Raw genomic sequence first — 16,664 nt, 5'->3', positions numbered from 1 at the left:
CAATAGTTTAGAAAAGTCTGTAGCAAGGCTTTTGAACTCAGYCTTGTAGGGAAAATGCTACTATATATGAGAAAAATATCTTCCTCCTATGCAGAATGGAACACAGTAAAAAAGAAGGGATGTTTGAAGAACACACACTGAGCAGTGTAAGACAGCTGAGCTGCTTGGGTCTCTTTATATCTTTTATTACAACTTCCATTGACATTCTGAATTGAAAATAACTGAGTAATGGTAATCACAAAAATATTAGGGGCAGATACATTCCAGTTCAAGGAGAGATTTGTCTCAAAGAGTACAAAGGAAAAATCAAGTGATGAAGGTCCCTCAGATGTCCAGCTGGGCTCATTGATATAGTACCTGTTCAACTCACATCTCTTGACTGCTTGCTATTAGTAGAGCAGCTGCTGTTATTACCAGCACCAAAAGATACATAGATGTAAATAGCCAGAGCTGCAGTGATGTAGGAGGATGGAAACTGGGCACAGTTCACAGGAAAAGCAGCAACAACTTTAGAGGACTAATGCTCACTAACAGACACAAGAGCACGTGAGCCCAGGGCTCACATGAACACCATGATGTCTTCCAGCGGCTTTCGGGTCAGCGCAGGCACAGTGGCGTCTTTCTTGGGATAGCCGACCGGGAGCAGCAGGAGCAGCTTCTCATTTGCGGGGCGCTGGAGCAGCACCCGCAGCTGGGGGCCACAGTTCAAGGGTGTGGAGGTCACTGTGTACAGGCCTGCGTTCTGCAACAGGACAGGCAGGAACAGGAGTGACACGGAGGTCTGTGCTCCGCATAGCAACAGCTYATCAGGAACAAGAAATCAAATGGAGGTCAATGCTCCACAGTTGAATCTCATCAGCCCGGTACTCATATTCATATGGACTAGCCTGTGACATACTGCTTCACTAGACTGGTAAGGCTTTAGAACATTGGATTTACTAATAGCCATGCCTGTTAAACCATGTCCCTAAGTGCCTCATCTACACTTTYCTTGAACAATGCCAGGCATGGTGATTCCATCACTTCCTTGGGCAGCCTATTCTAATGCTTGACTACTCTTTCCATGTAGAACTTTTTCCTGACATCTATAGCATCTATATAACATCTGTTAGTTATATCAGCTAGAATCAGTTGCCACCTTCCATAGTGGCCAATAATTTGCCTTACAGCAGAACGCCCAAATATGCATCCTTCACCCTCTTATACAAAATCTCACAAAAAAAAGTGAAATCATCTGATAAATAGTTAGATGGCTAATCCTATCCAATAGCTGTTGCTACCCCTAGCTGAGGAGCATACTAAGAGTTGTGCATGTGGATTTTAGTCTCCTCTATTTAATGCAACATTTTGGGTAGGATACAAAAGATAGCTGGAACACTCAGGCAGTGGACCTCTCATATTAAGTAACACCTATGTTTTTATGAAGAGGGGGACAGCTAGTAGTGGAGATGCTGAACGTTATGGGTCTATGACAGAGACCGTGTTCTTTAATATTGTCAAGTAATTTCTAAGACCTGCAAAGGAGACTGTAGTAAAAAGTTGAACAGTTGGTAGGGATTCTCACAAGTCTMTTCATGTGCTGGGCTTGCTCAGAGTTCAGTGGAGCCTTGGCACTCCTACAGCCTCTGACCATAGCCAGTGCTGGCTCTGCCCCATCCCTGTGCATCTCCTTTGCCCTCAGATCCGTGGAGGAAAAACACAGACCCCCTGGGCAGCTGCAGAGCAGCAGCATCCCCATGATGTGCTCTTGCACTTCTCCCTTCTCAGATCTTGCACCAAGGAGATCCTCCWACAGAACAGCAATGTGGGCAGGGAACTGTCACTCCGTACAGAATAGAGGAGAAATGGCAGTTCCCAGTAGGAAGCTGGCCTGATACAAAAGGTGGCATCTTGCTGTTATCCTGCTGCCAGGCCAAACTAAATACTGGAATAGCTTTGCTATTTAAGCACTTGTGTGAGCACATGAGATGTATCAAGCAGAACTGAACCCTGAGAAACCACTGAGAAAATCCAAGTGGCTGATGTCAAACATGCTGTGCTTTAGAAATCAGTTCACCTTCAGAAATACATCAGAAAGACTGACGGGAATGGTACAGCCTGTTCTATGAAATATGCCCCTCTTTTTTTTTTTTTTTTTAAATTTTATTCCAGCACTAAAAATGATTTAGAGTCAAGTCATTTTTTTTAAGGTTTTCTAAAGGTGCTGCTATGGCACTGTATAGCCATGTCACTGCTAAGATAAAGCAGTAATCACAGATGCTGAAGTCTATGCATGGAGAATAGTGACAGCTCTGCAAGATTAGCTGTGTCACATTTTTCTTCTTGTTAACCTGTACTGAGGACAGAAATCACCTTCTCATACGTGGCCCTGGGCATAACCAGCACTAACATGTCTCATGGTGATGAGGATTGAGTATTTAAGTAGGAAAACTCATTCTAATCTCATTCTAATTCAGATTGAATGAATTAGTTATTCAAAGAGTGACTTTAAAACTCAAAACTAAGATATATTGCCAGGCATTAGAGCCGTTTCGGAGGAGTGCTCGCTCTCTATCTTGCGCTCTCTCTCTCTCTAATATATATATATATATGTATATAAATCAAATATAAATTGGTTGGGTTTAGTTCTCCTTTGGGCAAAATAAACAAACTTGACCCCCACTGACTCCCAGAGTGCCAGTTCTGTCAACGTACCTGCAGTGCAGCAAGCAAGATACCACAGGCAATAGAAACACTGATTTCATTATAGTAATGGGTCTTCCTTTTGCCATTTGGAAGTCTCCCATAAACCTGCTTGAAAATGAGAATCAGATAAGGAGCAGTGTCCAGGTACTCTTTGATCCAGTTGGTTCTGCAAAAGGATAATGTTTAAGAAAATTATTTTGCAACCTTTTCACTTTCCCATAAATCACATTTGCTGCCAGCAGAGGTGCAGTAAAAGCATACAACAATTATAACACCAGATTAAAAATGAGATTACAACAGTTATAGAAAACAATTAGATATTATCATATTAAGCAGAAATTTTCTGTGGAAAAAGACTTCAATGGAACTCTCCATTTTAACACTTTCAGCCATGGATTTGATGTGCTGACCCAGAAGAGTGGAAATGAATAAAAATATGAGGTAGACCTTGGCCTCTTATCTATGAGCTGGCCTCATGAGCATTTGCCCTTGAGATGATTTAACTCCTGGAATTCTGTGGATCTGCAGCTCACCTTTTATCATCTGCTGGCAAAAATACTCAATACTGCTTGGTTTAAGGTATTAATCTGAATATATTCTTACAGATTATTATCCAGTTTCTGAGTAGTTCAGCACTTTTAGACTTAATTTGATTCTTAATTCAGTATTATGAGAACATGTGCAATAAGGATATAGCATTTAGCTAAAAAAGATTTTTTTACTGTTCTCATACAAAATATAGAAATACCTTTGAGCAAATATGTTTGCTCACCTGAAAATAAATAGCATTATGAAATAGGTTGGGCAAACTGACTCTACAAAGCTTTGCATATGTTTCATTTGACAAGCAATAGATTTCTTCTTGTTATGTGAAGTTAAGCAAGTCAATGAGACTTTGCAAGATATTTGGAACAATTAAATATTGCTTAATTCAATGCTTGCGTAGGGCCTGGCTAGGAGAAAAAAAAAAAAAAAAAAAAAGGCAAGACAAGCTTCTTGTATCACTTGGATTTTCTAAACTGTGGCACTTTCAGTAAGATTCAGTAAGATTCCTGTCATCTTAAGAATCAAGACAAAGCTGTACAGAGGATTGTGTGGTGTGTAACATGGACATATGTGAGCTGAACATTAATGACTGCAGAATAATAAGAGCACGAGTCACTTCTGATAAGGCTGAGGCACACAGGTGTGTGTCTGTGTCTGTCCATTAAGTACCGCTTTTCAACTCACTCTTAGAACAAGGCAGCCAGCATTAAAATATAAAGATAGTCATTTTTATTGAGCTCCTGCTGGGTGAGATCTCTACTCTCTCCAGAAAAGAGTTTCCTCTTCCCAGTTGCAAACCACAGGGCCACAATATAGAGAGACTCTGACAACTTCCTGACCAGGAGAGTCTCTGACCCCAACTTCTTCCTTCTCCTGTAATCAGAAAGTGTGAAATATATCACTGCTTCCCTCCTATGTAGAGCAGGAAAACAGGGGAAACAAAGAAACATGGATCTGAATGAAAATTTTCAAAACGAAGTTGTTTAACTTGAGCTGAATATTTAAGGGTATATTTCATCCTAAAAATATGTGGGGAAAAAAAACACAAAAGGGGAAGCTATATATAATTTCTCAGTCTAATCTTTCTTATACCAAACTCCATCTCACTTCAAAGCACTCAGGCAATTGATTTTTTTATACCTCAGTCTTTTCAGGTCATTAACCCATCTGTCTCCCATCCTTTTTTTGTAGTTTATTTCTTCTTCTTCTTCTACAATTTCCCGAATCTTGTGTTTTATCTCTGGATCTTGCACTACCACAAAGGTCCAGGGTTCAGTGTGCGCTCCGCTGGGTGAAGTACCTGGGCACAAAAACAGGAAAAGATGAAAATTGGGCATGAAGCTGGAGGAGGGCCTACTTTGGAGAGGTATCAGCTTTTCTTCATAGCTTTTGGGACTGACCACCAAAGCAATGGGAAAGCAAGTTGATAAAATGGGAAGAAATAAGCTCTTGCTCACAATCGCTATTCATTTGTATCTTGAAGAATATAAAATACCATTCAGTGACAGAGGTTGATCTCTTTAAATAGCCACCTTACATGGGAAGCAAAACTTAGACGTTTTAATAAATTCCTCTGTGCTTTGCATGAGACATTAACATGGTGCTATTTAACTGTTAGCACAAAACATTCTGTCCACAGCAATGCACCCTCTGAATATGCAGCCAGCTTTGAGAAAAGGTTTTGGCTGAAGGGCAAAGCTAATGGCTTTTGGGGAAGCAAGGCTAACCAGCCATGCACAGGAACCCACTGCTTGCAGACAAAGATGAGGAACTGCAGGATGCAAACATCTGCCATGCAACATACAGGTCCCATTTGTTGTGCCAAAGACAGCTGGTGAAAGTATGTGTGCAAATACTCAGTCTGCACTTGCTCTTTCAATGCTGATCATCACACAGCAACACCATTGGAGGGCATTTTATCTGCCTAACAGATGAAAGCCCAAACCTGAAGAATATRCATAGCTGTGCAAGCTCACAGAGCAATAGGTTAAGGAGCTCATTTAGGTCTTCCAGTCCCTTGTAAACATTTTACAGATACTGGAAGCTTTTGCAGACTGTATATTTTCTTCTTGGAGGACTAAATTCAGCTTAAGAAACACTGTAAGTAAAAAGCTTAAACTCTCTTTTATATTACATGGTTAAATCAAGAGCCTTGCCCCTCCTCACATTGAATAACTACTTGTGACATTTATATTTTGCTTTGTTTTCTCTTCCTCCCCACAAAGCTTTCAGGGTTACAAAGCACTTCATCTGTACTCCAGGCTTGTTCACTTTGCTGCATTTGCCAAAACATGTTTAGTGTTTTAATGAGTCCCAGCTAATTAGAAGAAGATGGAGACTCAAAAAATGTGCAGTAAAAAGCAGCATACAGTTTTTAAAGGAAAAATAATGCACTTCAGATGCTAAGAATCTCTATTATTAATCCTGTTAGAGGCTGTTGAACTTTCCTTTAAGGAAGCTTGTGAAAATTTTGCTGTACTAACAGCAGCTGGTTCATAGATTAAAAGAAATAATGAGGGTCAAATTCATTCCTCGCTGAAGTCAACATTGCTAGAATAGAGATGAGATTAGGCCCGGGCATTACCATAATGATCTGAAAYACAGGAATTCTCAAAAAATAAAAATTTATTTCTGACACTCACTCAAGTAACCTTGACCATGGTCCTTAGCATAACACTCCAGTCATACACAATAGAAATCAGGGACTGAGGTTGAAATGGATGGGATTTGTAGTAATGGTGGGGAAAGAAAACCTTTTTTCTCTGATAAATCTTAAACATCCATGRTAGCAAAATATTTTGCTTGGGTGGATCAATCTCTGTTTTTTTTTTAAGGAAAAAAAACACCAAACAAAAGCTCCACATGATAAACATTTTTTTAAAAAAGAAGATATTTAAAACATATTTTAAAGATTGAAAATTTCATGCTGTTGAAATAATCTTTTTTTTTTTCTTCTTGTTACAATGAAAATGGAAAGCAACCGCCACATCCTAAGTCCTTCAGCTTTTGTGCAGCACTATAACTGAGCTGAACAGTCATGCTATAGTCTTTTTCTTTTTTATTTTGCAGACCTTTACCCATTCGGTACCATACCTGCTGTTCTGATGACGTTATCGATAACCTCCCTGGGGACTGGCTCATCACTGAGAAACCTGACAGACCGCCTCTTATTAAGAAGTTTGTAAAACTCTTGTGACCTTTTAATCATCTCAGCCTCAGAGTAGCGCTCAGCGGTGAAGGGGACGTGGGCAATATTTTCATCAAATCCTTGCCACTCTTCATCAACCTCTGTGAGAAAACAAAAGTGAAGCAGGAAATATTAGGGATTTCTTTGCTATGGCACTTCTGCACTGCTGGAAAGCCTTAGTCTGGGGTTACAGCAGGCACAACTCAGGGATTTTTAGCTCCTGCTATCAAATAAGCATGTTTAAAAGCCATGAGCCAAAGAGGGGAACTAGGGAGGGGGAATCTTTTGGCTCACTCTAGCAAGCGTGATCCAGGATCCAGTTATGGCCTTCTGCACTGCAGTGTGCAAACCTGCCTGCAAAAGTGGTTTACAGGCTGACTTTACAAGAAACTGCAGTGTCAAAGAGGCCAAAATACAGCCCTCTTTCTCCATTAAGTAAATGTGAATGATGTCCTTTTGCAAGCATTCTACTAAGAAAAAAAAACAATCAAATTACTAAAGTCCAGGTGAGGGTTTGTCTAGCAAGATGTGTAAAAGCTCCTCGGAAGGGTTGAATGTTGGCTGCCAGCTCCTGCCCATATTCGTGTTTCATCCCAGGAACATTACCAGGTTAGGCTCTGTGCAAATGGAATTTGTGGTTAAGTTACTTGGTTTCAGAAGACTTTCAGCACGAGGCAAAATGGATGAGAGACAGCTACACTTAGGATAACAATGTATTAAATGCAGAATATTGTATTTCTTGCCTATAATTTAAGAACTTAAACTGTGCTTCATTTCATGAAAATCTCGCTCCCTCCATTTTTTTTAATACCATACGTGTTGAACCCAAATTCAGCTTCTTTTTCCCCTGCATTCCTCATATTAGCGAGGATAGCATTTTTTGCAAATATGAAATAGAAGCAAAAGCCATTTAAATTTTGCATTTCAACTAGTCGATAGTATTGAGCAATCTGCTACAGAGTGCTGATTCAGGAGAAAAATAATCCAGTTTTTTTTCAGGCGCCTTTAGGGTATTCAAAAAATCATAGCAGTCTCCAGTGCAAACATAGATAGCAACTGAAAAAAAAGAAAAAAAGCAAAGAGGACACATCTTTCTCATCTGCTCTTTTTGTTTTATGCTTATTATCATGGATGATAATTCAATAGCAGCTATTGCCCTTTGCTAGCATTCTGGTGACCTTCAGAAACTTTCACGTTCTCATTTTGCTGCTCCTCCTTCACTTGCTGAAGGGGATACCATGAGTTACAACAGCTATGCTTACACTAGCAAATAGTGTGGTGATCTGTGAAGAGGAAGAGCTTCAGCTGGGGATCTGGCATGTTAGACTACTAATGAATGAAAGTGTGTCAGGTAAGACAGGCTGACCTCACTGCCCCTGTAAGAAAGTCAGTATACAATCTCTCCATGAAGATTGCCAGGGAATGTAGCTGTGGAGCAGATCTCAGGATACATTTCTCCTCCTCTTGTCTCTCTACATCACAGTTTGGAAGAAGATGTAACCCTCAGCCCAGCTTACTGGGTCCATATAATAGGAGACCTATTGACCTGAGCTCAGTTTTACCATCTTCTGCTGGGAAGATTTCAGAAATATGAAATGAAGACATACTACATAAGAATAATAAAATAATAAAAACAATAAAGATTTGCTACAAGCAGAAGTATAATATCTAAGGCAGTGATATTTAGCAGCTCAAACATTTGTGAGAAAAAAGTGTGATCTGAAAAAGTGTAAAGCCGTACAAGAAAAAAAACAAGATGTCAAGTCAGCAATCTTTTCCTCATTAGGATAGATAAGCCTATCACTGCCTAGCCTAGTAGCTCATTTGTCCTAGCTATCTACAATGTATACTAACCAATAAATAATCATTCTGTAGTCCATTTCCTGTATGCACAATATCTCTGCATGCTGTAGAGCTTGCTCAACAGTAATTAACCCACTGATACAGATACGAGAAGAAAACATGCAAGCTTTAGGCACATCATAAGTTAATTCAAGCTTCTTGTGAAGGTCAGATGTAGCTGCAAGCTGGTTTGCTGCTTGCAACTGGTTTGATTTGTCCAATAAAATAAATCCTCCTTCCCCAAATCCATCTTGCATATAGCAGTTCTGCTACTACAAGAAAAAATATTCTTTGATGAACCAAGACCTAGCAGTTACACAGACGTGGAATATGGCTTAGTTTTATCCATCATCACTATTGTATGAGGAGTATCTAAATGGGGAAAATTTTGTCTTTATGTTAACAAAACACTGAAATCAGCTCAGCCTGTGCACATGCATCAGAAAGCAGAATCTGACCAAAAAGCTATATTCAAAGTAGGTATTAGATTGATCTCTCGGTGAAAATTCTGGGTCAATCTGTACTATTTGCTGCGGTGACCACTGAATATGCTGTAGAGATCATCCCTATCCATTTCCCAGTAACAAGTTACTGCTGTATGCCCTGGGAATAATCCCAGACATAATCAAAACTATCTTCAGGACCCAAGAGTTCTCATGTGCTCTCATTGTTTACTTTCGTAGGATGGGGATTTAGGAAAATTCAAAAAGCAGGAAATGGGATACATTCAGTGCACTTTGTCTTTCATTTAGCCTCCACTGATGATGAAGATTTATTAATTTGATTTTGGTTCCTAAGCAGATCAAGGGCATTCTTRGTCATTTCTTTTTCTAGGATTATTGCAAAACCATGAAATATCTTTTTTAGTTAGAGATATTTAAACTAGTGTATAAACTACCAAAATCCTTTAYGAAAGAAAGTCTGTTAAATGAGAGCCAGGTCTGGTAGAACTTTGTGTAATCTGTGTACCTGACTTTAAAATACAGAGAGGAAAACAARGTAGGTGATAAATCAGCAATAGATATGTAAATGTCAAAGAACAGCAAGATAAGCAGCAAAATTAAATTACTTATATTGATAAACACAGTATTTAGAGACCTGACATAGTGGAAAGACTGCCCTTAGTCAAAGGGGGATGTTTGTGGCCAGTTGAGTACAGAGGCCTAACGCAATAAACTGGAAGAGCTACCAGTGTCTGCACAGCACATAGAACAAGCCACGACAGAGAGCAGAGAATCAGGATGCAATAGCAACAGCAGCAGCTGGTCTGCCCTGTTCAGGAAGCATATTGATTAAAAAAATAGGGAATAACTGATATTATGCTAGACTGCAAAAAAAATAGAAACTAAACTAAAAAAAAAAAGAAATTTTAAAACCTAGTTTTTACAGATGCACTTGCTTTTGTGGTAGTGTGCAGCCTACAAAGGCCCCCAATGTCACATCTGAATCTCAGGACATATTTTTAAGAGAACACCCTAATGTCTCAACTGTGTTGCTGTTCTGAGGTATACGTGGGTGGTATAACTTTCTAGATATATATAAAAGAGAAAATACAGTGGTAGTACTAGAAACCAGGCTTCCCTGCTGAAGCAGCTGATGCCTTAATCAAATAATTTGATCTTTTATTGGTTTGGTGATTGTCTTACCTTCAGTTTCATTGAAMGCAGTAGACATTGTTAAAAAGAAAAAAAAGTATCCCTACATTGAGATTAGCAATTGATTAAGTTTAATTGACTAAATGAAAAAGGTAAAGAAAAGTGAGTCTATTACTGTGGGTCACAATTTTTAAAGGAATAAACTTYAGGAATATAAGAGACTAAGAGAAAATAAGTTGGAGAGCTCGGACTGAAGAACMCATGGATCAAGAAGACTTCTTCAAATCAGAGGTATAAAATTCATTTTTGTTCTAAACGGACAGATATAATCAATTTAGTAAATGTCTCAAAGAAATGATATACAAGCAGTTAGGAATGGAAGAAAAAGATTGRCTATCAGAGAAAGCTGGAAAGCATTAGACTTGCAATATTACCTAAGGCCAGACTGAGCTAAATCTTATGAGGCTTGTTTGTTTGTTTTTCCATATAAGAGAAGGAACTCTCCAGAAATATATATTAGAAATAAGAAAGAGTTTCACACACTCAAAATGAGAATATTGGAAGAGCACGAGAAGAACCTAGAAGTGACAGAGGTGACTTAAAAAATATAGCTCTCCAAGCAATTTAAAATATATATATATATATTCATCTATATTATTTATTCTCTTCTACTATGAGTCTGCCATTCAGTCTTAGCAGTTAATACTATCCGTATGTTAAGCTAGAATCATTATCTGCACAATCTGTTCAGTGCATGCTCTCTACATCTTTAGTTGCTGTGTTTGGACATATTCCTGTCTATACATCCACATTTTCCAATACTACAAATGTCTTGTTTAGATTTCTATGTATTCCATCATCTGACGGACAACAAGCATCTTGCTAGTGAGTCCATACCTTATTAGCCACATTCCTTAGATTCCTATCACTTCTGTTGTGCCTTTACAGTAGCCCACTCAATTTCCTGATTTTTTAAGCAACGCTGCGTTGGCTTTGGCTCAGAAATCCCAAGTGAAATCTTGCCTTCTTCCCAGCAGCTCACACTGAAGCAAATAAWCAGCTTACAGGCCATATAATAAATTCCACACCTCAGACTGCAGCAATAATTCTTACTATGACTTCCTAATAACACAAACTCACATCACTGCAGCGACTTGCCATTTCATTTCTGTTGGTCGCTCTTTTCACCCACACTGATACTCCCTTGTGTTAGTAGCTTGTGATTTTGTGTTATCAACAAATTCCACTTGCACACTCTTTGGTTTTATGACAAAGGCATCAGCTAATAAAGACTAGTCCCAAGACTGATCCTTAAGGAACATTACTATTAACTCAAGTCTAATGTATCTATTTTGCAAAATATTCACTTTAGTTTCTCATGTAAGGAACTACTTCCCAAGTTTCTCATTCTTTTTTTTCCTCCTTTTCTCCAGTAAAAGGATAAAATATATGGAGAAGTAATTAAATGYATATCAACTAAGTAACCACACCTTTGGATTTTTAAGTGCTGACCTCCTTGTTCTTTTTGGCATGAAAGCAGGGAAACATAGTAGGAATATAGCAGGGCTGGCAATTAGAAGAAATTTTTAACTTGTAGTGGGAAGCCTTGGCATAGCCTTCCAGCAAGATTAATTACATGGTATCAAAAGGCCAGTTTTTAAGAGAAGCTCAGTCAACTGATGATAGAGACTAGGACAGCAGGGAGATAAASACCATGACACACTATACTCTTGTAAACCCTGTGTTCCTAAATAACACATTTATGTTCCYAAATGACATATAATAACAAATTGATATTAAATTGGAAAAATAAACTGCTACTGCCTCACTCATATCACTACCTTTATTATTAAAAGATATGAGAAACCTTTGGATGTGCTGTGAAGGAGAGAAGAAGTTTTTCAAATTGGGAGAGATCTATTTTAAGAACTACCACAAGCAATGAGCAAGGCATTTTCAAAAGAGATTTAGGCTTTTGCACCTTCTTTTGTAGTCCTTAAGTACAATATATTACCAAGCAAAGTCCTCACAGTTAAACATACAGCAATAAAATACCTTTGCTGATAATCTCTGCAGTGGATGCCCAGAGTAACAAGGGCACAAATCAAATTAATTCTAACCCTCTACGCCACTGTAAAATGGTTCTGTATTTACCTTATCCATCAATTGTTTGACCTTCACATAGGAACCAGAAAGTGCTTCTTGATTTGAGCCTAACAGGTGTAGTATACTAATTAAGTGGGGAAGGATGTGATTACAGGAGCATTATGCTCACTCAGTTCCCCAGGCTGAAGTCTGAATCATTTGTCTGCATTTGCCCTAGCAACAGTCTAGATCTAAGGATATAAGGGTAGCATTGTGAGGGACTAGGTACTACCAGTTTGGGACCAGATGCCCATGACTAAGAGAGATCCATTCTGATTCATCGTTCAAAACAAAGCTGAAGAAACAGGTTTTCTGGCTGTGTCTCAGCGGTAATCACATATGGCCTAATRCAGTACGTGGCCATATGTACATACACAAAGGCCATTTTTGTTAATCTGCTGTATGACAATTTCTCATTGTGGATCTCAAAAATGAGGAAAAATTTTGTCATAGGACAGTCAGACATGCAGACAAATCTGAAGCACTGCCAGCCAAGACATTAAACAAATTGACTGCCTGAATGCCGCCCACTTAACAAGAGAGATGGCTTTCTGCCTGCCCCAAGAAACAACCTTACCTTCAGCCAGAGATAGCACAGCAAGGACAAGCTTGGTAGCACCTGAGCAGCCATTCACTTCCCCAGTAGGTGCTTCTGCCTTTCTCTTGCCTGAAGTGACTCTACAGAGTCTATCCAAGCAGTTCAGTTAATGACACTTAATGCTGTTTACCACACACAGGTGTGCACCTTGCCAGGGAAACATCCCTGCTTCACTGCTCACGCAGCTGGTGATGGTCCAAACAAGGTGGAGCAGTTTTGTGGTGCAGCTGAAGAACATGATTTGCCTCTTGAAGCCTCACCATGCAGTAAGAGTGCTGGGTGCTTTTGGTTTGCTTCATTTGCTTGGTAGAGTGCCCTCTCTTTGATCATGGTCAGGTATGGAAGGACTTGGTCCTTAGCTGCTTCTTCATACCTGGGGGCTATCCAAAATTCAGCTCTTTTAACTAGAGAGGGCCTAGATTTTAGTTTTAGAGAAGCCCTTAAAAATGCCAGATCTTTTTTAACTCAAACTGTCTCCAGAGGAACTTCACCTTTAAACACAAGCCAACATGAGACCTTTAAGTAGAAAGGAGCTTTTCCAATAAAGAAAGATATATTAGTAGAGTAGTAGAATTGATACAGCATGCAAAGTGTTCTCTTACATTAACAAAAGCTCTATTTACATTCTATGTTTCTATTTCTACTTCTAGCATCTACTAAGTGAAAATCTGAACATTAATAAGGCAAATATTATTTGATCTTTAATTATAACATTAGTAGAAAAATATTGCTATCAAGGTGGCCACATTCTTTTCTGCTTTATGCTGATTTGARCTACAATAAGTGACAGAAAGTAAATACTGTATAATTTTTCAAATAATCTGTTTTGCATTGTATAAAGGAAGATAAAGCCTAGAACTAACATTTAAACCKATTTTGCATATTTTGGAAACAATCACCTTGGTTAAAAAGGTCTCAAGTCTCAAAGGTTTCTGAAAATTGGTATACAACATTTCAAGCTGCAATCATCTCACTCAACAGAAATAATGTTTCTTAGCAACAGGCATATTGCTAAGRAAAACAATTTAAGTGCCAGCATTCCTAGAAGTTGACTTGGGGAATGTGTCATTAGGGAGAAAAAAGCTTTCAAAAGTAACATTAGGGGGGAAAAAAGAGAAAGTTGTGTTGAAAGTTGAAAGCATTACAGGAACAAAACTTGACTTTACAAGAAAATTAATGGAGCTTATGCACGATAGTGAAGGGGAAAAAATATGAAGAGGATATTTTATGCTCATACTTATGTCACAGTTTTACAACTAAAGTCAATGCTGTGGGAAAGGACATTCTGTACRGGTGCAGATATGCAGCTGGGTGAACAGAGATTAGATCATCACCACATTTTGTTCTTAAAAATTTTACAGATTGCCTCCAAAATGACCCCAGTTCTAAACCAGATAGAGCTCTCGCAGATATTCACAGAGATCACATAGCAGGTACTTCAGGAATGAAAACTGAACACATATTTTGATAGYAGAAACAATTCATGAAAATGAGCAGACAAGTGGAATAAATCCATTCCCATCTCTTTTGTGAATGCAGAGATCAAACACAGACTGTACCATRTAGCACGGGAAGGTAGGTTGGATAAGATATCCACAAAACTAACATGCAGACAGAAACTTAATGCTTGTTTTTTCCCTTTCCCTTATTAATGAGGACAGGGGAAAGGGAGGGGGCTTTAGCAGAATCCCCTTTCTTTCCTATRTTCTCCACAGAGTGCTTCATAGTTATGAGGTATTCTGGGCAGGACAAGAGAGATTCCTCCTTGCTTTTTTTCTTTTGCAACCCAACCTGTGGAATCTGAAGGAAAYAGAGATTTACACAAGGACCAAGACTGCACCTGCAGTGCCTCCTTCCCCAGAGCTGATGAGCTCAAGGCACGACAGCAATGTAGCACTAGTACAGTACACCCCACCATCCTGGGGAGGTCCAGGATCACACCTCCTTTATTCATAACAGCAAATCAAATTCAGACATCTAAATTACTCCCCTGGTTAATATGTTTCTTACCTTCTTCCTCTACTTGGTGGTCAGAGCCATCTTTTAAGTCTTCATCCACCCATGGGCGAGATGGAGGCTTGCTTTTAATCTCATGTTTTCCTCTTTCTCCATTATTCTTCTTCAGTATTACTCCAATCAAAACACATATAATAGCTATAAAGACTGGGGTCAGGGAGGAAAAGAATACCATGTCTATGGAAATGTGGAGCTGTCTTTCCGAGTTCAATATTTGCTCTCCTGAGAAAAGGAGGAGAGAATGGGAACAGCAGAAAGGCAGTAAGCAGAAAGGGGTGGACTCAGCTACAGAAAAGGAAGGAGGGTTTGCTCCTCAGCCTCTCTTCTGCTTTCACTTCTCAGCCACTGTCCCTGCAGTCTCGTGCAGGGAAGAAACTGCGAGCAGAGGCACTGTCCATATACGAATACATAGAGGCTGTAAAATGAAAAAAAAAACCCAACTTCAAAACATCAGACCAAGAAAAACCACTCCCCCATGACTGTTTTGGTTTTGTAGATTCTAATAATCGTACTTAGAGTAACGAGTATAAGAATTAGGAATGTGACTTTTTAAAACTGACAACTTCTCCTTAATGATTAACTCATAGTTTCTAGTCCAACTACATGTATCYTGGGAAAGTGGAATACGATCAATTGAACATGAGTTTATAGAGTAACCTTTGGCTGTATAAACAGGCCAATAAAACAAATAACTGGTAGAGTTACCTCTGTATGAAGCATGAATGAGATTATTTGCAGAACCCTCTATCCATTCTGGAAGTTTTGGAAGAAAACKGGAAATTTCAGGGAATAGAAACAAAAAAAGGTTTGAGGATTGAAGCATCTATATTGTAGTGAATTTTAACATTCTAATTCATTTATCTTATCAAAGGAAGGCTTATAAAGTGGTAGGAGTCTGGTGTAATCCAGGAATGGTCAATGTTTAAATGTTTAATCTGTTTTTTTCTTCTGAGTCAGCTGCTTGGGAACTGAATCAATACCACAGTATTGAATCAGTCTCTTTATGTGGGACAGTTGGGACATTCAGGATAATGAAAAATCAGATGGCAATGGGTGCTAAGGGGCGTGCTGGAGAGCACACTACAGCAAATACTGACCATGTGCCAATCGTCCTTTTTAGTCCTGACTAAGCACCAACCCTGCCAAGCCTTATCTCACTCTGCACAGGCCAGCTCTGAAGTCCCCGTGTCCATAACAAGCTTGTCTGCACTTGGATAAGCCCACTGAGGGTAAGGGACTGTGTGAACCACAGTCCTCTACCCTGTCTCTGCAGAAAGCAGAGCACAAGTGGGAGAGGCAAAATTGGGGTGTGCTGAGGTTTTGTCTTGACAAGGTCTCACTCATGTCATGGTCACTCACATATTTTGGATCCCCAGTTTTGCAGCACTGAGCACACTCATAGCGGTCCCACTAAACAGTGACACTCCAAAGGGGCCCTGCCATGTGCTCTCTGCCCTCACATGCTTTGGGGGGGTACAGTCAGATGCTTAGAGGAGAGGTCTGTGCATCTGAAGCACAAATGAAAGGCTGCCTTGGTGTGCAAGCAAAGGAACTTATGGCATTCAAGGGGCCAAGTCAGGCCATATCACTTGGCTATGTACAAAGATTGTGTGGCTGATAGTCCAGGCAYGTGTCTTTTTTCATACAAGGACCTCACTAGTTTCTGCAGGCCATAAAGATTACTGAACTATGCATGTTCCACCWAGATGTGCTTAAAGGCAAAATGAAACTGTCTCCCAGCTTGGACCCACGGTGGGTGTTACCCACCTCAGGTACAGAATACTTCATTACTGTGGCAGTGCATCCTACCTCATCACGCAGCCCTTCAGTCCAAGATAGGTCCTGGTCCTTCCATACAAGTTATGGACACCATGTRATATGGATCTGAGTATCCTCCAGAACTAGGACAAGACCATCATAGGACAAACAGAAGTTGACTTAGGTCAAACTGATGCTAGATAGGCACCTACCTCTGACTAAGAGGGCCACCCACTTTAAAACTTTAACCACAAATCTTCCCCTTCTTTTTCTCCAGTACATATACCAATCT

The 16,664-nt window shown here is 39.5% G+C and overlaps 1 protein-coding gene across 1 annotated transcript; it reads right to left on the bottom strand.

The window, feature by feature from the left end:
* Positions 1-230: 230 nt before the first annotated feature.
* IYD (iodotyrosine deiodinase) lies at positions 231-16,439 on the bottom strand. The gene is made up of 6 exons (XM_026044421.1): positions 16,424-16,439; positions 14,609-15,029; positions 6,325-6,519; positions 4,372-4,531; positions 2,695-2,851; positions 231-742 (listed from the first exon to the last, which is right to left on the bottom strand). The coding sequence occupies exons 2-6, from the start codon at positions 14,787-14,789 to the stop codon at positions 560-562; spliced, it is 876 nt and encodes a 291-aa protein (XP_025900206.1). The 5' UTR covers positions 14,790-15,029; positions 16,424-16,439; the 3' UTR covers positions 231-559.
* Between the last annotated feature and the right edge of the window lie 225 nt (positions 16,440-16,664).

Source organism: Nothoprocta perdicaria, unplaced genomic scaffold (genome assembly GCF_003342845.1).
Source record: "Nothoprocta perdicaria isolate Ctin4 unplaced genomic scaffold, notPer1 scaffold_36, whole genome shotgun sequence".
Classification (NCBI taxonomy): Eukaryota; Metazoa; Chordata; class Aves; order Tinamiformes; family Tinamidae; genus Nothoprocta; species Nothoprocta perdicaria.
Note: the sequence above shows the minus strand (reverse complement) of the source record. Positions and strands in the feature narration are given on the sequence as shown.